This window comes from Phocoena phocoena, chromosome 3, assembly GCF_963924675.1.
Source record: "Phocoena phocoena chromosome 3, mPhoPho1.1, whole genome shotgun sequence".
Classification (NCBI taxonomy): Eukaryota; Metazoa; Chordata; class Mammalia; order Artiodactyla; family Phocoenidae; genus Phocoena; species Phocoena phocoena.
In genome coordinates this window covers 161,572,431-161,594,728 of record NC_089221.1, presented here as the reverse complement: position 1 = coordinate 161,594,728, position 22,298 = coordinate 161,572,431, and the positions used below count along the sequence as shown (strand labels likewise).

The 22,298-nt window shown below is 51.2% G+C and overlaps 1 protein-coding gene across 1 annotated transcript; it reads left to right on the top strand.

The window, feature by feature from the left end:
* The first annotated feature begins 3,749 nt into the window (after positions 1–3,749).
* Positions 3,750–21,437, top strand: IL12RB1 (interleukin 12 receptor subunit beta 1). Its single transcript, XM_065874112.1, has 16 exons — positions 3,750–3,810; positions 4,743–4,805; positions 5,722–5,839; positions 6,259–6,428; positions 8,395–8,534; positions 10,800–10,833; positions 11,308–11,430; positions 12,191–12,273; positions 13,118–13,355; positions 15,931–16,098; positions 16,781–16,918; positions 17,280–17,435; positions 18,616–18,750; positions 19,664–19,769; positions 20,084–20,165; positions 20,908–21,437. The coding sequence occupies exons 1-16, from the start codon at positions 3,750–3,752 to the stop codon at positions 21,271–21,273; spliced, it is 2,181 nt and encodes a 726-aa protein (XP_065730184.1). The 3' UTR covers positions 21,274–21,437.
* Positions 21,438–22,298: the final 861 nt, after the last annotated feature.

Here is a 22,298-nt window from a genome sequence, read left to right as displayed (position 1 = left end):
TCCACGGTGAACACCTATCCTTCAAAATCCACTTCAAATTCTCTTTGAGAATCATCAGAGAACATTTATTGAATAAATAGATTTTTTTCTTGCAAACTTCTACACATCCATCAAAACCTTCCTCAAATATCTCCATGAAGAGTATCAGGGAGTGTAATCAGGGAGTGAATGAATGAGTTCTTTTCTTGGTAACTTATGTATTCTTTTTTAAAAAATAAATATATGTACTTATTTACTTTTAGATTTTTATTTATTTATTTTTGGCTGCGTTGGGTCTTCGTTACGGTGCGCGGGCTTCTCATTGCGGTGCCTTCTCGTTGTGGAGCACGGGCTTCAGTAGTTGTGACATGCGGACTCAGTAGTTGTGGCTCGCGGGCTCTAGAGTGCATGCTCAGTGGTTGTGGCACACGGGCTTAGTTGCTCTGGGACATGTGGGATCTTCCCGGGCCAGGGATCGAACCTATGTCCCCTGCATTGGCAGGTGGATTCTTAACCACTGCACCACCAGGGAAGTCCCACCTATGTATTCTTTTTTTGGGGGGTGGGGGTGGGGCCCCACACTGCACGGCATGCAGGATCTTTGTTCCCCAACCAGGGATCGATGTCCTATGTCCCCTGCAGCGGAGGTGCGGAGTCTTAACCACTGGACCTCCAGGGGAGTTCCCCTATGTATTCTTTTTTAAAAAATCGAATTATAGGGCTTCCCTGGTGGCGCAGTGGTTGAGAGTCCGCCTGCCGATGCAAGGGACACAGGTTCGTGCCCCGGTCCGGGAAGGTCCCACATGCCGCGGAGTGGCTAGGCCCATGAGCCATGGCCGCTGAGCCTGTGTGTCCGGAGACTGTGCTCCGCAACGGGAGAGGCCACAACAGTGAGAGGCCCGCGTACCGAAAAAAAGAAAAAAAAAAAGAATTATAATTGACCTACAACATTATGTTAGTTCCAGGTGCACAATATATTGATTTGATATTTCTATATCTTACAAAATGATCACCACTATGTATTCTTTAAAGCATCCTCAGTTGATCCTCTGGAGGCCTCAGGAAGTCCTGGTTGAGTAAATGAAGAATGTTCTTATTGGTGAAAAATGTTCTTATTAATAAATGTGTTTGTTAAATGAACTCATGGATTTTCTCCTTGCCAACTCCTACTCATCCTTCAAGATCCTCCTTAGATGCCCCTCAGGGGCACCAGGTCTCTTGACCACATGGAGAGAAGCTCAGCCCTTCTCGGGCTAAAGGTTACTACCTGTCCTTCCCCCAGAAGGCGGAAGCTGAGGGGGTGGGGAAGTTCTGTGGTTCTTCCCATTACCATTTCCTGGGGAGGGCGGCCTATGACCCTATCCTTCCTGCCTCTCCCTCCCCCCAGTTTGTGGGGCATCTGAAAGTGGGACAGCTCTGGGGACATATCCCACGTGTGCTTCTGGGGCAGCTGGGAGGGCTTCCTGGAGTAGGTGGCAGGCAGGCCAAGAGAGGTGGGAGTATAAAGATTTGGCACGGGGAAGGTGGGCTGCGGTGAACCTCAAGGTGAGCTTCCAACTGTGACTTCAAAAAGGGTAGAAACAACACCTGACAAGTGGCTGGAATCCTTCTCACACTCCTGCCATAGCTCCTTGGGAAAAAGCTCTTGGGAAAAAGCCCAGCCCTTCAGCCCAGCACTCAAGGCCCTGGCCCCCCTTACCATCTTCGTCTCTCCCATGGAGCCCCAGACCTGCCACGTTCATCTTGCTGTTCCCCAAATCATGTCCCCCAAACTTTTGCCTCTTCTGTGACCTCTGCCGGGAATGCCCTTTAATTCTACAAAGCCAGTTCAAGACCTCCTTACTCTGGGCAGCCCTCCTTGGTCCCCTGCAGGACCCCCTTAACCTCTGCCCCTCCCTGCACCCAGCCCCTGACCTCAAGGAGCTGGGGGTGTCTGTGTCCAGCTCTGCCCCACCCCCCTTGACGTTTTTCCAGTGACTGCTCTAACTTTGGGGGGATGGGAAAGAGGTGTGACAAGCGCAGAGGCCACTGTGAGCCGCCAAAGAGTGATAAATCATACTGGCTGTCTGGTGGGCAGCAACCCTCTTTTATCCACACTCTAGCCCATTTGCAGATGGGGAAGCTGAGGCCTGGGAGGCCCAACTTTCGGGAGGGGGGTTGGTGGGAGGTAGGGAGTAGCCCCGGGGCATGGGTCTTACTCTGGAAGGTGCAAAGCTCAGCCCCACTGTGGGGGGTGCCCTGCCTCAGGGTTTGCATCCATGTTTTCACCTCTAGCTGGGGCCCTGAGTGGTCTGGGTGTCTCTGGACCCAGTTTCTCCATCTGCAAAATGGGGCACCTGATGTAGGGGTCTCAGGATCATCGAGAGGTGGGCCATGGGTTTACCCCTATCTCCAATGGTCCCTTCTATCTTTATGTTTCTCTCCATTTGTGTCTCTGTCTCTCTCTGTCTCTGACCCTCCCCCAGGCCTCAAACCTACTCCGCCCCCTGGCCTGGCCTGGGCCCTGCTGCCTGTGAAGACTGCTCTGTGCAGGGTCACAGGGTCCCCGTCCCCACTGTGCCAGGCCTGGAACACTGCCTCTTTGTTCCGATGGCTCTGACTTCATGGCCTGCTGGGCGCCTGACCCTGGCCAGCCCAGCTGCCCCTCAGGACTGGCTCTCAGAGAATGGGCTTCCTCCTGGCCTCTTGGGCCTCAGTTTCCCCAGATGCTCTCCCCCAGGAGAGACCCTTACCCTGTTCTTTTCCCACCTGGGCTCCGAGAACATTTTTTTTTAGGTGAAAATCACATAACATAAAATTAACCATTTAAAAATATACAGTTCAGTGACATTTAGAATATTCTCTATATGGTACAACAATTACCTCTGTCTAGTTCCAAAACATTTTCAGCACCCCAAAATGCAGCCCCATCCCCATGAGCAGTCACTCCCCGTTCCCCTCCCCCAGCCCCTGGCAACCACTAATCTACCTTCTGTCTCTGTGGATTTGCCTGTTCCAGACATTTCTTATACATAGAATCATACAACATATGGGCTGCTGTGTCTGACTTTTTTCACTCAGCCTGTTGTTTTGGGGGTTCATCCACTTGGTAGCATGAATCAGCTCTTCTCCATGGACATTTTGGGCCTTTGTTGACAGAAACTGAGACCACCCCCCTCCCCCCCCCCCCCACCTCTCCACCTCTGGCTGAGAAAAAGACACAGAGAAAAGACAAAGTTGAGTCTGAAGGAAGCAAGGAGACTCTTCCAGACCTGGAACCCAGGGTGCCCTGAGGCTGGAATTCGGGAAATGGGGAGGTGGAAATTTTTGGAGGGCCCAGCCTACAGCAAGCACTTCATAACAATTTACTGGGAGAGTGAACTCTGATGTCTGAAGACCCTGGCCTCCCATTTAGCTCCTAAGTCTCAGAAGTGGACCAGAGAGGGCTGGAGACCTGGCCAAGGGCACAGAGCCCTAGGCCACCCATGGGGCTCTCACCCAGTGTCCAGCTTCAGTCTGGGGCCAGCAGAGAAGACCCCCCGGACCTAGGGCTCAAGGGTCCAGGGCTCGGGTGTGTTTGTGGTCTGAATGAGGCCACCACGCCCAGGCTGACTTCCTGGGTTTCTTTTTCACTTTGACTTGCCCTGGGAGGGGCCATGACAACTAACTTTTTTTTTCCTTTTAGTTTTTCTTGCTAAGCTTTAATGTGTTCCTGGGTGAGGACTGGGTGGCTGGGGCCTCTCCAGCAGCACAGAAGCTCGTCTGGGATTGCCACCCTCTTCGAGGACCTCATGGGGCAGCGGGTGACCAGGCTGGTCTCCCTCTTTCTCCTCCTGCTACCCCGGCAGGGCGGTGAGTCCCCTACCCTGGAGTAGTCCCCTATGGCTCTTCTTGCCGGGGCGGGGGGCTGTGTGTGTATATGTGGAGGGCTGTGGACCCGGTTCCCAGGGTTGTTTCTGTGTCTCTGGGCCTCAGTCTTTCCCTCTATCAAATGTGAGCTGGATGATCATGGATTCTGATGTCAGACTTGGGCATCTCCCCTCCGGTCTTGATTTTGTCTTCTGTGGGGTGGGCTGAAGCTCTGAATCTTTCCCACATCCCAGAGTTTAATGAGAAATAGCTAAGGAAGGGATAAAGACCAAGTATATATATATTATATATATATATATATATATATATATATAAATAATAGTGTTATGTACCCAGTGTACGTAATATACATACTCTCTCTCCATCTTGTGGAATCGAATGGGAAGGGACCCAGCCCCCAGCAGATGACTAGGTTTGGACTCTCATCCCAGCTCTGCTGTTGCATGACCTCGGGCAACTTCTTTGTGCCTCAGTTTCCCTCTCTGTAAACAGGAGATCAGCAAGGTTTCAGGGCTTTTAGAGGTCAGGCAGGGCTGGAGACCAGCAAAAGGGAGAGGTACAGGGGACCCTGGATTGCTTTAGAGGAGCGGCCCGAGAGCTGGATGGGTGGGTGGATGGATGGATGGGTGGATGTATGGATAGATGAGTGTGGATGGGTGGATGGATGAATGGATGGATAGGTGAGTGGATGGATGGATGGATGGATGGGTGGGTGGGTGGGTGGAAAGATGGATGGCTGAATAGATGAGTGGATGGGTGGATGGATGGATGGATGGATGGATGGATAGAAAGGTGGATGGGTGGGTGGGTGCAAGGATGGGAAAGTGGGCAGGTGCATGGATGGTCACTGGGCAAGCCCCCCTCCCCTGCAGTGAAAGGCTGAGACTGTCATTATCTCTTCATTGCCTTTGCAGCTGAAGCCTGTGGCACCATGGGGTGCTGTTTTCAGGATCCACCGTATCCGGATGCAGACTCAGGTCTGGGGCAGCTCCCCATCGTGGGAGGAAGGGGTTGTACTGGGCTCTGACTGACCCATCCCGAGCAGCCACTCTCTCAGCTCCCTCCTGCCCAGCCAAAGACTGGGGTCTCAGGAGCCCCAACCCGACAGCCTGATGGCCTGGCCTCACCAAACTCAGGTGTCCTGGAGCAGTCACCTCTGTAAGCCTCATCTACTCCGTAACAGGGTCGCAGGACTGGTGTCTGTGTCCGTCCTGATTGGTCAGCATGTGGGGCTAAGAAGCTATTAAACATTTTGAAGTTGCTCCGAGGCAAGCATTGCTGGAACATTCATGCTTGTAACAGACTCACTAAATCTGCCACGGGGCAAGGCGTTTCATCTATTCTTTTGTTCCAGAAATATTTACCAAGCACGTACTATGTGCAGACACAGTTCTAGACATGAAGGAATCAGCTGCGAGCCCAGCTGTCCTCCTGGGGTCACAGCCTAGTGCAGGAGGTGGACAAGAGGCACATAAATGCATATCCTGCATACAATGACGTGCTAGGAAAAAAACAGCAGGGTGAGGGATGGAGAAGGAGGGGGCTGCTTCAAATAGCCTAGTGCTTGAAGAGGTGACACTGAAGGAGAAATTGGAATGTCAAGCTCTGGGCCAAGGACATTTCAGGCAGGGGGCATAGCACATGCAAAGGTCCTGAGGTAGGAGTGAGCCTGGTGTGTTTGAGGACCAGTGAAGAGGCTGAAGTGGCTGGAGGAGGAGATGCAAGGGAGATGGCAGGAGACAGGCGGGAAGGGCACAGGAAGGTGCTGGAAGTCACAGCGTGTTTAGGCTGAGGTGACACCGGATTGCATAAGTGTCACAAAGATTCCTCTCTGGGGTGTGTCAGTTTGGGGATCCCACCCCCCCACACTCTAATCTGTTCTCAAACCTCCAGGCTTAGCTTCGGGTCCCCGGGACCTAAACTGCTACCGGATACTCAGCAACGCTGGTTACGAATGTTCCTGGGAATATGAGGGCCCCGCAGCTGGGGTCAGCCACTTCCTGAGATGCTGGTGAGGATCCTGCCTTTGCTCCTGACCCCCTGCCTCTACTCTCAGATGTATGAGCTCGGCAGTGTCTTTGCCTCTTCCTGGGCCTCAGTTTCTCATGTCAGAAGGGAGGGCTTGGGGATCTGTGTTGTGGGGTCAGCATGGGTGGGTATCCAGTTTGGGCGGCAATTAGGATCCCTGTGGTCCTTCCTTCATCCTCACCCTGTGACTTATACATCCATCTATTCATTTCTTCCCTCCCTCTGTGGCAGCCCATGTTAGGAGATTCTGGGATCCTCCAAACCCCTTAGTCCTAAGTTGATCCCTAAGAAAACCCCAGGCTGGGGAGCAGCGGTAAAAGGGGAAGAAAAGGATGCTGGGAAGTGATGCACATCATCTGCTGTGGCCGCTGAGACTCAGTACCGATACCCTCCTTCCCGCAGCCTCAAGCCTGGGCGCTGTTGCTACTTTGCTGCAGGCTCAGCCACCAAGCTGCAGTTCTCCGACCAGGATGGCATATCCGTGCTCCACGCTGTCACTCTCTGGGTGGAATCCCGGGCTGCCAACTGGACAGAGAAGTCCCCCAACATTACCCTGAACCTCTACAGCTCAGGTCAGCACCCTGTTCTCTTCCTCTCCACTCCCACTTCCTCACCCAGAGAAGCCTCTGGTCCACAAGCCTAGACCTGAGGGAATTCTGGGTCCCTGGCAAGGGGCTGGATACTGCCTGCTGTTTTTACATCCAACTCTGTCATGTAACCTGGCAGAGTCTTTCATGGTCCCCTAACGGATCCCCTACTGATGAGCATGTAGGTAGCTTCCGTTTCTCCTTGATACTGTAATGTGGCCAAGACCCTGTTGGGTCTTATAATTTTTTTTTTTGTTTTGTTTTTTTGCTGCATTGGGTCATCATTGCTGTGTGTGGGCTTCCTCTAGTTGCAGAGCGTGGGGGCTACTCTTCGTTGCGATGCTCTGGCTGCTCATTGTGGTGGCTTCTCTTGTTGCGGAGCACGGTCTCTAGGTGCGCAGGCTTGAGTAGTTGCAGCACACGGGCTCAGTAGTTGTGGCTCGCGGGCTTTAGAACACAGGCTCAGTAGTTGTGGCGCACGGGCTTAGTTGCTCCGCGGCATGTGGGATCTTCCCGGGCCAGGGATCGGACCCGTGTCCCCTGCATTGGCAGGCGGATTCTTAACCACTGCGTCACCAGGGAAGTCCCCTGTGTTCGGTCTTTAAAATCTGTTTTCACGAATCAATAACATATACTTAGTTTATACTCTTTGAACTGCTACTGAGTGCCATGCTCAGTCAACAGGGGACATGGGCAAGGCCAATGGAGGTCACAGAACAGGGCTGGGACAAGGGTGAGATGAATGAGGTACGCTCCTTGGCCACAGAATGTTATGGGGGTGCCAAAAAACCTCAGTAGTCATTATAAACCATATCATGATGCAACTTTTCTTTTTTAATATTTATTTTTTTTTTTGGCTGTGCCGCTCTTAGTTGTGGCACGCAGGATCTTTGTTGCCACATGAGGGTTCTTTGTTGAAGCATGCGGGATCTTTTAGTTGCAGCATGCATGTGGGATCTAGTTCCCTGACCAGGGATCGAACCCAGGTCCCCTGCATTGGGAGTGCGAAGTATTGACCCATGGACCACCAGGGAAGTCCCATGATGCAACATTTTAAAAAAATCAATATTAATGCAAAAAAAAAAAAAAAAGCCATGACAAATCAAATATCAGGTTTTTGTTTTTTTTTTCGGCCGCACTGCACAAGCACGCAGGATCTTATTTCCCCGACCAGGGATCGAACCCACACCCCCTGCAGTGGAAGTGCAGAACCCTAACCACTGGACCGCCAGAGAATTCCCCAGAACTTCAAATAAAGACAGGATCTGACCCTGTATTTGTACAACCTTGCCTGACTCTCCTCACCCTAATCTCAACCCTGTCCCTGCCTTCATGGAGCCCAGATTCATGTAGGGTGATGAACAAGGCATGATCGTTACACATGATGAGATACTGCTGGGAGGTCAGGGAGGGCTCCAGCTCAAGGATGAAAAAGATCCAGTAGGAATAAAGATGGGGAAGTGTGGATACAGCAAAACAGAGGATACAGCAAGTGCAAAGACCCTGAGCTGGAATCAAGCACAGTATGACCGAGATGCAGAAAGCATGATAGATGTCTCTCCTCAGGCCAGGCTCCTTGAAGTGGGCTTAAAAAGTTAGTAAGATTTCCCTAATAGTCCTTCAGAAAAAAAATAGAATCAGTTAATTACCCTCTCACCAGCAATTTACAAAAGTGCCTGTCTCACCACAGCCTTGTCAGCAATGAGTATTAATATTTTAAAGACACCTTTACTAATAGGATCCTGTGTATAAATCTTAACTCTTTGACCTCAGGCTTAGATAGAACCCCAGGCTTAGATGGGACCTGTAGAGGTGTCCCTGATTCAAATTTGGGGAGCTTGGTGGTTTACTATGGGCCAGGAGGATCATGGGAAGATTTTCCAGAGTTTTCAGGACCAACGGCTCACACACATGCCGGCTTCCCCTTCCCAACCCCCAACTCTGCTTCCAGTTAAATACGACCCTCCCCCAGGAAACATCAAGGTGTCCAGGTCAGCGGGGCAGCTGCTCATGGAGTGGGAGACCCCAGCCCACCAGGATGGTGCTGAGGTACAGTTCCGGCACCGGACACCTGGCAGCCCGTGGAAGTGGGTGAGTTTATTCCCCAGATCAGGGGTTTGCACAGGCACAGGGCACCCTCACACCTCTCCCATCAGTTTTGCAATCTCTGTATCTATCACCCTTCTCAAGTGGCCTCCGCTCTTGCCCCATGTTTAGCCTCTGGGTCTCTCTGACGTGAAGATCTGATTGTGATCTCCCTTGCTCACACACAACCTCCGTGGCTCCCCACTACCCTCAGTAAGTCATCCTTATCTTCAGCTGGCCCTAGTTTCCCTCACTTGCCTCATGCTTTCTCTGGCCCCTTTTTGAATGGCCATCATTCTTTGCCTATGCCCTGGATTCCCAGCCTCTTTGCCTTGGTATATGCAGTTCCTTCCACCTGCATGCCCTCCTCTGTATCTGAGCACATGTGAATCCAGCCCACCTTCAGGGTCCAGCTCAAGGGCTACCTCTTCCAGGAAACTACCTTTCCACCATTCCTCCCTCCCTCCCTCCTTTCTTTTTTTCTATTTTTTTTTTTTTTTTAAGCCGTGCTGTGTGGCATGTGGGGTCTTAGTTCCCCGACCAGGGACTGAACCCCTGCCCACTGCATTGGGAGCACAGAGTCTTAACTGGACCTCCAGGGAAGTCCCTCCTTTTTTTAAATTCAGATGTAACTGACATACAAAATCATATTAGTTTCAAGTGTACAACACGATTTGATATTTGTATACATTGTGAAATCATCACTGCAATAAGTCTGTTTAACATCCGTCACCACACAGGCATGTTCCAGATTTTGCTTCTTGTAATGAGAACTTTTAAGATTTACTCTCTTAGCAACTTTTATCCATTCATCCATCGATGGACACTAAGATGGCTTTCACATCTTGGCTGCTGTAAATAATGCTGCAGTGAACATGAAGGTGCATGTATCTTTTCCAATTAGTGTTTTGCTTTTCTTTGGATGGATACTCAGAAGTGGTATTGCTGGATGATATGGTAGCTCTATTTTTAATATTTTGAGGAACTTGCACTCTGTTTTCCATAGTGGCTGCTGCAATTTACATCCCCACCAACAGTGCACAGGGTTCCCTTTTCTCCACATCCTCACCAACAATTGTTATCTCTTGCCTTTTTGATGATAACCATTCTGACAGGTGTGAGGTGGTATCTCGTTGTGGTTTTGATCTGCATTTCCTTGATGATTAGTGACGTCGAACACATTTTCGTGTCCCTGTTGGCCATCTGTATGTCTTCTCTGGACCTTCATCCATGCTTGAGCTACTCTATTCTCCCCTCTGTCCCCTGCAAGCAGGGCAAGCCTAGGCTTGCAAGAAACCTCAGCCCTGACCAAGTCCCCAAGGAGTCCCTGGTTTGGGAGAGACAGAGAACACCCACCCAGCTTCTGAATTGTGGTGTCTCCCCCTCCCCCAGCCTGGGAATATCTTGAGTCCAGGGAGTAGCCTCAGTTTGGGCCCTATTTTCCCTCCAAATGTTGTGCCCCTCCCTGAGCCTCAGTTTTCCCATCAAGTGAATGGGTTCGGATCAGTCAGGGACAGGTGACATGGGACTCCTGTTGGGGAGGGGCATCTCTTTGCTTTTTATCTCCAGCCCCCTAACACACTCTGCAGTGGACCCTCTCAGCCCCCCTTTGCAGATGAGGAAACCGAAGCTCAGGATGTCCAGGGACCTCTCAGCATCAGCCGGGGGAGTGTGGGGCTAGCTGGGTCCTAAACTTGCCTCTCCTCATCCACGACACCACAAACAGATAGGTTTTGTCTCTTAAAGTATTTTTTTAGGAAATTATAAAAATATAATTTTGCCTCCTAAAATAATTATTTTATTTTATTTTTTAATTTTTGGCCTCAACACACGGCTTGTGGGATATTAGTTCTCCGACCAGGGATCGAACCCGGGCCCCGGAAGTGAACGTGCCAAGTCCTGACCACTGGACTGCAAGGAAATTCCCCCAAATAATTCTTTTAAAAAAAACAAAAACAAAAGTTTTTTATTTTGGAATAATCTTAGATTTTCAGAAAAGTTACAAAGAAGTACATAGAGCCTTCACCCGGCTTCCCCACAGGTTAATGGCTTTCGTTCCCAAGTCTGTCTGTCACTGGTCTCTTGCTATGAACTAAACTCCAGAGTTTATTTGGATTATCACCCACTTTTCCAAGAATGTCCTCTTTCTGTTCTCAGATCCAATCCAGGCTTCCATGTTACATTTAGCAAAGTAATTGTTGAAAATTTCAAAAAAGCTACAATTTTCAACACCCAAGTGTAAAACAATGTATAAATATGGTCTTGTTTTAGGGCGACTGTGGACATCAGGATGATGCTGGCTTCGGTGAGAATAATAGTGACAATGACAGCGGTAGCAAGTTAGCATTAATTAGGCACCCACTGTGTGCTAGACCCAGTGCTGAATTCTCTGTAGGCTTGTTTGCGCCTCCCTGTAGCTCAGTCTTGGATTATCCCCATTTCACAGGTGAGGAAACAAAGGCTTGGGCTTGTGAAGCCTTTGGCCAAGTTCACATCCCTAGTAGATGGCCTTGCTGAGACTTGAACTCCGGACAGTAGAAGAAGTGGGTGATCCTTGAGGCCCCAAGAGCACAGGACCTGGCCAATTCCGGCTGTGTCCTCAGGGTCCGGCACATGATCAGCTCTCAATAAGTGCTTGTACACAGTTGGCACTCAATAAGTGCATGTGCACAGTTGGAGCTTAATATGTGCACGATGGCTGAGTGACCAGTGCCAAGCCCTGGGTGCTCCCGGCTTTGGGACAGCCCCTTTGCTTGATGTTTGATCTGCTTCTTCCCAGAGTCATGCCTCTGCCCCTTGGAGATGGACACGGCCCAGGAATTCCAGCTGCGGCGACGGCTGAGGCCAGGGGTCTCCGGAGGTCCCTGGAGCAGCTGGAGCAGCCCTGTGTGCATCCCCCCTGGTGAGAGCACCCTGGACCACAGGAAGGGAGACAGGCGTTAGAAAGATGGTAGTAGTATTAGAAATAAGGTGGTGAGCGTTAGCATTAAGGTGATGGATGTTAGAAATAAGGCTGCCGAAGAAATTAGGGAAAATTAGTGCAAGGTGGCAGGGCAGTGGGCAAGTTTCACTTTGTAAAACGTGGCAAATCCATAATAAAAAGAAAACATTTATCAGTCTTTCTCTCCTTCCAATGAGTTTGGTGGGTTTTGTTCTTTGAAAGCCGAACAAGGAGTTGATGGGTGCAAGTGGCTGTGTCGTGAAGGCAGATTTTTCCAAATGACACAGGAAGCTGGAGCCAGGGCAGCTCCAGAGTGGAGACGTGGCCCGAGGTGGGGGTGGGAGGGAGAGATGGGGGGAGTGACTGTCAACATTTGTCCCCCTACCCTTTGAGCTGGAGCTTCCTCCTGCCCACCCAAGTGCGTATCTGCTGGGAAACAATTCTGATGGCTGTTTTCAGATTTTTTTTTTTAATTGTAGTAGAAAAAGACATAATATAAAATTTGCCATTTTAACCATTTTTAGCCAGTTGCATTAAGTATATTCACACTATCGTGGAGTGGATCTCCATGTTTGCAGATTTTGAAAACTACTTAACGACCCATGGAATCCTGTGTTTCATTGGAGGGAAGGAAAAGGTCCTGGGTCCCAATCCAGGGTCTGCAGGACGTTGTGAGCAAGGACCCCACCCCCAGTGTCACTGTCTTGCTGTCTCATTGCAGAAACCCCCCCACAGGCCAAGGTGAGGTTCTCGGTGGAGCAGCTCCGCCCGGATGGGAGGAGGAAGGTGACCTTGCATGAGCAGGTAATGGGACCATCGCAGGCCTGTGGGGTGGCCTGAGGACAGAGAGAAGGAGACAAGAGGCTGGAGTGGAAGTGTTTAAAAGGAGGGAGATGAGCCGTGGAGGTGGTAGGGACCGGAAGGACTGTGGGTCGAACTCTGAAGGTAATGGGGAGCCATGGAGGGTGTGTGAGCAGAGGAAGGATATGGCTGGACTCAGGTGTTCACAGGCTCCCTCAGGCAGCCATTGGGGGAGCAGATTTTGGGGGGCTCACGTGAAAGCTGGAAGGCCAGGAAGGGGTTGACTGTGCTGGTCTGGATGGGAGATGATTTTTTTGAAGTCCCCCAAACAACTCATTAAGTACAGTCGAATGAATCCATTTTCCAGAGGAGGAAACTGAGGTGCAGAGGGGAAATCCCCTGCCTGAGTTGGGGCAAACTCACCATACATTTCAACCCCTGACTTCACCATAATTGATTCCGCCAGGTCCCCAATGGGCTGGCACGATAGAGCTGTAGTGAAGCTCCTTCTCGTCCTAGGTTTCCTATAATTTGAATTTCTTTTCTTAGGAAAAATGTCCAGGCTCGAAGTAACTGGGTCCAAAGACAGAAACATTTTTTTCCTCTGGCTTTCAGTGGGTTTTGCCGAATTATTCCCCCCTCCCCCTAAATCAATGAGCAGTGGATGTGTCAGTTTCCCAGCAGCCTGGCCAGCACTGAGGTTTACTATTTTTAAAAAAATTTTCATACGTGTCATGAGCTGTGGCCCGTGGATGAGCCTGTGCTCGTTGGCAGCAACCTGATGTCAACCCACGGGGACGAGGTGCATGTTCAGGTCCCCACAAACCATCTCTCACACTCACAACAGCTGCCCCAGCTGGAGCTTCCAGAAGGCTGCCTCGGGCCCGACTCAGGCATGGAGGTGACCTACCATGTCCACCTGCATATGCTGTCCTGCCCATGTAAGGCCAAGGCCACGAGGACCCTGCGCCTGCGGAAAAAGCTCAGCCTCTCGGGTGCCGCCTATGACCTGGTTGTCGTTTCCCGGAATCGCTTTGGCCTCGGTCCCAACCAGACATGGCACATTCCTGCCTATACCCACTCAGGTGCCTTTGGCTGGGCAGTGGGGGGGCCTCTTGGAGCTGAGCACGTACTCGAGCCTCAGCTAGACTAGAGTGAAGCGAGTGAGGCACGAAAATGTAATGTGATGTCTAATTTAGGAGTGTGTAAAGTCAGTATTCAAAATGCATAGCATTAAAAAATGCATAGCGCTATAGTGTAATAGTTAAAAAATTTCTCACTGGCAAACTGTGGCCCAGGCCAAACACTTGTTTTTGTAAATAAAGTTTTATTAGGACCAGGGCCAAGATCAGGGTGTGGCAAGCAAGGCAGGGCCGTGCAAATACAGGGTTGATCCTGTCTTTATTTAAAATCTAGACATTTTGCTCATTTTATATACACGTATACATATATTAAATATATACATATATTTATACACAATGAAAAAATCAATGGCGGTGATGTGGATAAAAGGGAACCTTCATACACCGTTGGCAGGAATGTAAATTGGTGCAGCCACTATGGAAAACAGTATGGAGATTCCTCAGAAAATTAAGACTAGAACTACCATATGATCCAGCAATTCCACTTCTGGGTATTTATCCAAAGAAAAAGAAAACATAATTGGAGAAGATATACGCACCCCTATGTTCATTGCAGCGTTATTCGCAATAGCCAAGATATGGAAACAACCTAAGTGCCCATCAATGGATGAATGGACAAAAAAGATGTGGTGCATGTATACAATGGAATACTACTCGGCCATAAAAAAGAACGAAATGTTGCCATTTGTGACAACACGCGTGGACCTTGAGGATATTATGCTTAGTGAAACAATTCAGCTGGAGAAAGACAAATACCCTATGATTTCACTCAGATGTGGAATATAAAAACCAACCAACCAGCCAACCAACCAACCAACCAAACAAACAACTGACTGACTAACTAGATGGACGAACCAAAACGAATACCTAGATATAGAGAACAGATTAGTGGTTACCAGAGGGGAAGAGGCAAGGGGAGGGGAGGGGTAAAGGGGATCCACTCTATGGTGACAGACGGAAACGAAAGTTTTCATGCTGGGCACACAGTAGGGTATTCAGAGGTCAAAATATTCAGAAGTGCACGTGAAATATTTTTATTATTATAATATTTTAAACCAGTGTTACCTCAAAAAAAATCTAAAATTTAAAAATTAAGGCTTTATATGTATGTATATAAACATATGTATTTTATTGAGGTAAAGTTCACATATCAAGAGGAACCATTTTAACAAGTACAATTTGGTGCCTTAATTACATTCACAGTGTTGTACAATCATCACCTCTGTCTAGTTCCAGAACCTTTTCATCATGCCCAAAAGGAGACCCCGTCCCCCTTAGCAGTCACTCCCCCTCCCCCTCCCCCTCCCCCTCCCCCAGCCCCTGACAATCACCAATCTGCTTTCTGTCTCTGTGGATTTGCCTGTTCTGGACATTTCATAGAATTAATCATATACTATGTGACCTTTTGTGTCTGGCTTCTTTCACAGCCTGATGTCTTCAAGATTCATCCACATTGTAGCAGGCATCAGTGCTTCATTCCTTTTTATGGCTGAGTAATATTCCACTGTGTGAATGGGCCACATTTTGTTTATCTGTTTTTCCACTGACGGACATTTGAGCTGTTTCCCTTGTTTGGCAACCGTGAATAGCACTCAGTACATCTTTTTAGGTTCATTTTGATTTTTTAAAAAAATATTGCATTAGAAGAGTGTTGATTTTGAGTTCTTTGGCGCCTCCTTAATTTCATGCCCTGCTCGCTTCACCTTAGTCCTGATCCTGCTGGGCACCCAGCTGGGCTGTTAGGATGATGCCCATTTCAGAGATGAGACGACTGAGGCTCAGACAGATGAAGCCACTTGCCAGGGTGACTCAGCGGCAAGTCTGTCAGCTCCTGGTCTGCTTTGGGCCATGGCCTTGCTATGTGACATTGGGCTGGTGGCTCTCCGACTTGGAGCCTCAGTTTTTATACCATTGGGATAATCACGGTCCCACTTTGTGGGAAAGTGGCACCTGTAAAATGCTCGGCACTGGCCTGGCGCATACAGTCGGAACTCAATAAATGATAGCTATTGTCCCTAGAATTGGAAGCAGTACTCACAGCTCAGGTTGGTACAGGTGGCCTTGCTGTAGGGAGTGGAGAGATGAGCCCAGGGCGTTGAGTGGGTCTGTCCTCGGGGCTCTGAGCTCTGGTCCAGCCGGGAGGCTCCTCCTCCACCACAGCCACCCACCGCTGGGCAAGGTGGGTGGTGGGTGGCCAGGCATCTGCTGGACCAGGAGATGCCCACTAGCCTGACAGGGTAGTAGTGGCAGCATAGGGAGCACTGACTGTGGGCATCCTGGCAGGGAACCCACAGTCAGGCTGGGGGAGGACTCGATTCATTCAAACAGCCCCTGCTGTCCCCTCTGTGCTCAGCCCCCATCCTGGCAGCCCCCAGCGTAGGGAGACAGAGCCAGATACAGACACTCCTGGCCCTGGGGGGCTAGAGCTTGTCAAGAGGGTGGGATGGGGCTATAGGAGCCTTGGGGTGGGGGGAGCATGGGGCAGCTATTCTGATGTGCCTCTCTTGTCTTCTTCCAGAACCAGGGGTTCTGAATATCAGTACCAGAGCCAACAGGACCACCATGCATTGGCCAGCCCAGGCCCAGGGCATGACATACTGCATTGAGTGGCAGCCCCAGGGCCAGGATGAGAGCCTTGCCACCTGCACCCTGACGGCACCCCAGGACCGGGACCCTGATGGAATGGGTACCGTAATATCGGTTGCCCTGCATCCTCCATTAGAGCTCCTGGTCAGCGCAAACCTACAGGCATCATCCTTGTGGAGTGTCTGAGGCCCAGAGAGGTCTTGCCACTTGCGCAAGGTCACACAGAGGTGGGGACAGGCCAAGACAGACCCTTCCACTCATGCAGGTCTGGAGCTTCCTGCTGGGATCCTGGGGTGTCAGGGCTCAGCCCTGGGAAAGTTGCACCCCAGCAGGTAATGAGTCTCACGTCCCAGGGTGTTTGTTAAACATTCACCCGTGCCTAGCAAGATGCAGGTGGCAAATTAATGAGGCCTCTGGAGGGAAAGGGAGGGTGCCAAATGGCCCAAGCAGCCTCTCACTCTCTGACGTGGTCTTGGCCGGGGCCCCAGGAAGCCTCAGCCTCAACCTGGTCCTCAAAGAGCTCCCAGCCAGGGGAGACAGAGCTGGATGCAGACACCCCGGCGCCATAGAGCAGGAGCTGTGCTGGAGGGGGTGGGGACAGGTTGGGAAGGGGCGGGGATGGGGTGGCGAGGGGCATGAGGACGGAATCCTGGAGGAGGGGACATTGGTGCAAGGGCTTTAAAGCATGGGTAGGAGTGCTCTAAGAGTTTCTGGCAGATGGCACAGGGGCGGACGTGGGGACACAATCTATTTACTGGTCTGACCCTTGCTAATCCTTCCAGCAACGCACAGCTTGAGCCAAGCATCTGGGGCAATGTGGCAGAAGGAGTGTTACCGCATCACTATCTTTGCCTCTGCACGCCCGGAGAAGCCCACCTCGTGGTCCACCGTCTTGTCCACCTTCCACTTTGGAGGCAATGGTGAGTGGCCCAAACCTGCAGGGTGGTCTCCCCAGGGGACTCGGCAGTGTCCTTGGGTATCAGGAAGGGGGAATACCATTTAGAGGCACCTACTGCATATCAGGCCCTGGCCAGAAGCCAGACACATAGAAGTCAGCTCAGTCAACTCTTAAGATACCCCGAGAGGCATTGCACCATTATATAGTAAGAAAACTGAGGCTCAGAGAGGGGAAGTGATGACACCAAGAGTGGTGGAACTGGCAGACACAGCTGACTCTGTGGCCAAGGTTCCCTGGGTCTCTGGACAGTAGCAGGCTGGGCAGGCAGGAAGTACTCAACCAGCACCCTTGGAGCTGACCGTGGTAAAGGATGTTGGTTGCAGCCTCGGAGGTCGGGAGCCCACAACATGTGTCTGTAAAGAAACTCAGCCAGGATTCAGTGTCTGTGGACTGGACACCATCCCTGCTGAGCACCTGCCCCGGCGTCCTGAAGGAGTACGTTGTGCGCTGCCAGGATGAGGCCAGCAACCAAGTATCCGGTACGTGAGGCAGCACAGGCCTGGCTGGGGGAGGAAGGGCTCTGGCCTTGAGTTCTGCCTTGCTGTGTGACCCTGGGCACCTCACTGTCCCTCTCTGGGCCTTGGTTTTCACACCCATGGAACAATAGAGTTGGACTCAAGGGTCTTGACTGGCCCTTTAGACGGCAACCCCCATGGAGCGGGGATGACTGTCTCCATTCTACAGACGGGGAAACTGAGGCCTGGAGAGGGATTCACCTGCCCAAAGGTTAAACAAGCTTGGATTTGAGCTCACTTAGGTGCCCCTTCCTGCCCCATAGGAGGGAAAGAAATGAGGATGTACAGGGCAGGTCTCACCAGGGCTGAAACTTCCTGTCATTTCCCACATTGGGAGCCTCTTCCTCCCCACTGGGTAACATAGCCTTGCGAGAATACAGCCTCGCCCATCCATCTCCTGCAGCAGCAGGCCAGGCCGCCAAGACCATGAGTTTATATCCTGCCTTCCCTCCTCGAGCCCAGCACAGGGGCGGGAGGGGGGTGGAGGAGGGAGGAGGGTGGAACGGGGGCTGCTCTGACATCAGACATAGACATTCTGCCATCAGCCTGGTCACCCTCCGTTGTTTAGAGGGGGTAAATGAGGCCAAATGGGAGTCGGTGACTTGTTCATAGTGGCACAGCTGGAAGCAGCCCATTTGCTGAAAAGCAGTTTGCCAAAAGTCAAATTGCTGAAGGTTTATGCACCAAATGCCCATTTGGCCAAATGTACCAACTTCCCCGAAATTTCTTTTGAAGAATATTCCTCTTGAATATTTACAACGAATATGGATTTAGGGTTCTAGGCATTTTTCCTCCATGTAGTTATCTGGCGAAAGGGTGAACCAGGCCAGGGAAACAGCCAGTGCAAAGGCCCTGAGGTTTGGGATTGAACCTGGTGCCTTTTAGGGAGCTCTGAGGAGAAGGCAGATGCGGCTGGAAAGCAGAGGACTAGGAGCGAGTGAAGGGCAAATTGGTCAGAATTTGAGAAAAAACAGCATCATTCACTGAATAGTTTGATGAAGAATATTTTCCAAATAAGTTTGATGTGAATGGGTGCATTTAGGGAAGATTATTCAGCAAAATGTCTGTGAGCCCCTACTCCCACCCCCAGGGTGGAGCCCAGAGTAAAGGGGGTTTAGGGACACACGCTGCCTCCCGCCCACAGAGCTGTCAGTGAATGCCACAGAGACCCAGATCACCCTCCAGGGCCTGCGGGCTGCCACAGCCTACAAGGTGCAGGTTCGAGCAGACACAGCCAAGTGGCGGGGTGCCTGGAGCCAGCCCCTGCGCTTCACCGTCGGTGAGTGAGCGGGGGGGGCCCGGGTACTTACCCAGAGTGCACTGCCCTATCCCACACGTCAGCAAGCAGTCCCGCCCTGACCCTCCATCCTTCCATGGCTCCCCATGCATCCCTCTCAGGAGAAAGTCGCAGGCTGACCTGCTCCCAACTCCTTCACCTCTGCTGCAGCTTCCCCTCATGAACCTTCTCTTATGCTGGCTTTTCCTTGCAGGCTTCTCTGTCTGGAATGTTTGGTCTCCTTGTCAAACTCCTATTCATCCTTCAAAACTCAGCTCAAAAGCTTTCTCCTCCAGGAAGCCTTCCAGGCTTCCTTCTGGGCACCCCCCACTGCCCCTCCTACCTGGCCTGATGCCTTGGGAGTGTGTGTGGGTGTCTGTGTGGGCTCTGCCTCCCCCAGCCTTGGAGCTCCTGGGGAAAGGAAGGGAGCAGGGGGGCTATTTATTGAGTGAATGAATGAATATGAATGAATGAGTATCTCATCACAAACATAAGGAGGTGGGCTCCATTGTCTTGGGGTGTGTGGCAATGACAGATTTGGAGACCAAATGATCCCTGTTCCTGCCACGGTCCCTGCCTGTTGTCCTTGTTGTGAAGTCTGGTCCCAAGAGAACCAGTGAGTCAGACTGGGTGTGCGGTGGGCTGGTCTGGGTCCGGGGGAGCAACCACACGGGCCCTACCTGCAGGCTCTTGGAGCTATAGTGTCCTGAGCACTTATTGTGTGCCAGGGCTTTATCCTGTAGTCACAGGGTGGGGGGGGGGGGGTCCCACTTCACAGAAGAGGAAACTGAGGCACAGAGGGATTCACAGCATGCCAGCGTCAGCAGTGAGTTGATGGAGGGCCCGCCCCTCCCACTCCCTCCTCAATGAGAAGCGGGAGGTGGCTCTCCCCCAGCCCAAGCTCTTCTGCTTCCAGAAGTCCAGGTTTCTGAGCTGTCCGATTTGTCCATCTTCCTCGCATCTTTTGGGAGCTTCGTGAGCATCCTTCTCCTGGGAATCTTTGGGTACCTCGGCTTGAACAGGTAACTTGCACCCCTTCCCCCGAGATGATCTGTAATAGTGATAATAAGAATAGTAATAACTGCTCCACCCCAAGTAGGTTTTTATGTCCACTTTCGAGATGAGGAAACTGAGGCCCAGATAGTCAGGCCCAGGCATCCAGCAGTGGCGACAGTGCTGGGATTTCAATCCGGGTCTATCAGTCTCCCGTACCCCTGACCCCTTGGCCACATCCTCACTCCCCTTATTATAACCGAATGGAGATGAAAAAAATAAGTCAGAACAATTAAAAAGTAAGAACGAACAGAAGCACTGACCAGTTCTCCTCCTTCCCCAGGGCTGTAAGGCACCTGTGCCCACCCCTGCCCACACCTTGTGCCAGCACTGCCGTCGAGTTCTCTGGCAGCCAGGGGAAGCAGGTAAGGGCCCCCTTTCTAATTCCAGGTCTTGTTTATTGGGTCCATATCTGGACCAGGGTTCTGAAGAGTAATGGCCATGCATTAACTCATTTTACTTTCCCCCAACCCACTGGTGCAAAAACTCCAAAAGCCTGTCCAATTTTATAGACAGGCAAATAGAAACCCAAAGCGGAACCTCGTGTGGGCCATTTACTAGTAGCAGAAACAGAACTGAAGTGAGTTCCACAAAGGAACCTGATAGGAAAAAAAAAAAAATCCAGGGTGGTGGGCTTCAGGCATGGCTGGATCCAGGAACTAGGACTCCATCTCTTTGTGGTGCTATCCTCCCTTCAGGCTTCTGTCTCAGGCAGACTCAGCCTTCCCCCTGTGGAAGCAGGGTATCCATTTTTCCCATTAACTGGAGCAGAATTCTCGGACATCACTGATTGGCCCAGCTTGGGTCATATGCCCATCCCTTAGCCTATCACTAGAACCAGGGGGTAGGAGTGTTCTGATTGGCTGGGCCAGGATCACATGCCAGTGGCAAGAGCTGGCGTGGGGCTACTGCCCTGTCCAACCATGTCAACTAAGAGAGGAGAAGGGGCAACTTTCCAAAGAGAAATGGGGGGGGTCCTTCCAACTGATCCTTGAATTAGTCTCGGGTTTTAGAGAATTAAGCCAGAAGGGACCTGGTCCACTCCATCCTTGTGTGGATGAGAAATAGGGCCCTGCCCACAGCCTTGACCCCACCGTCCGTCTCCAGGTTTGGCAGTGGAACAGCCCGGCAGACTTCCCGGAGGAGGTGTCCCAGCAAGAGGCCCTGGTGGTGAACATATCCTGGGACAAAGGAGAGCGAACTGACGTGGACACAGCTGGGCTTCTCAAGGAGAAGATGGAGCTGCCTCTGGGTGCCCCTGAGCCAGCCCTGGACACGGAGCTGCCCTTGAAAGACAGGAAATGGGTGCAGGGATGCCCTGAGGCTGGGACTCTGGGGCCTGGCTGGAAGGACAGTCTGGAGGACAGCCCTGCCCAGGCAGCTGGACTCCCGCTGCTCCTGGGAGACCTAAGGCAGACCCCCAAATTCCGTTCCCAGGGAGAAACAGAAACATCTGCCTCCCCTTACAGATAGGAAGACCAATGATCGCAATCACGACAGTTGGTTATTAAGTGCTTATTGCATACCCAGCCTGTTCTTTCTAGGCACGTGATGCCCTGAATCCCCATAACCGCCTTGAGGTACATGGCTGTCTTATTAACCTATTTCAGTGAGCCTCAGTGAGGCTCAGAGAGGGCGAGTGGCTGACCTGTGGCCACACAACACAGGCAGGAGTCTAACCCAGGCGGAGTGACTCAGACCCCATCCCCACTGCCCAGACTCTGGCGTCAGTGCCCCCCCACCAACACCCACTCTGTCCAGCACTGGTTGCCACATGTCCTGTGGTGGGAACCCTACAAACCGCCATGAAACGGGAGCTGCTACCCAGGGCCAGGGCCTGGCATCCATGGAGCAAGGCGCTCTTGGCCTGTTGGGGGTGTGTGGGATAGACTGGAGGGGGGGCCCAAACGGTCTCAGGCTGATCCCAGGGTCCTGGGCTGGGCATCCTGTCCCAGAAGCATTGGGTGGGGAATCTGGGCACAGAGTTCCTGGCTGCACCGCAGGGTCTCCAGGCTTGGAGGATCTAGGTGTGAGGAAAAGAACGGGAGCTCTAAGCATTCTGAGGGGGGCATTGGCACCTCCCTGGCCTCAGACTCCTCCCCTATAAAATGGGAGTGAAAAAGTAAAATAAAATAAAAAATAAAATGGAAACGCGGCTGCTGCTTTCACTATGGCTCATTACAAAGCCGCCCATCAGTTATGGAGGTACTTGGAGAAGTCGGGGGTGCTGGACACGCTGACCAAGGTATTGGTAATCTTATATGAAGAACCAGAGAATCCTAATAGTGCTTTGGATTTTTTAAAACATTGCTTAGGAGCTGCTACCCCAGAAAATCTAGAAATAGAGCTGCTTCACCTAGAATTGGCAGAAATGGAAGAGGAATATGAAGCAATTGTAGAAGAAAATAAAAAACTGAAAACAAAGGAGAAAGTTCAGTAAACTTATGGTGGAGAGGAAGAAAATACCCTACTATAAGCCACAACATCTTTGGGAAGAT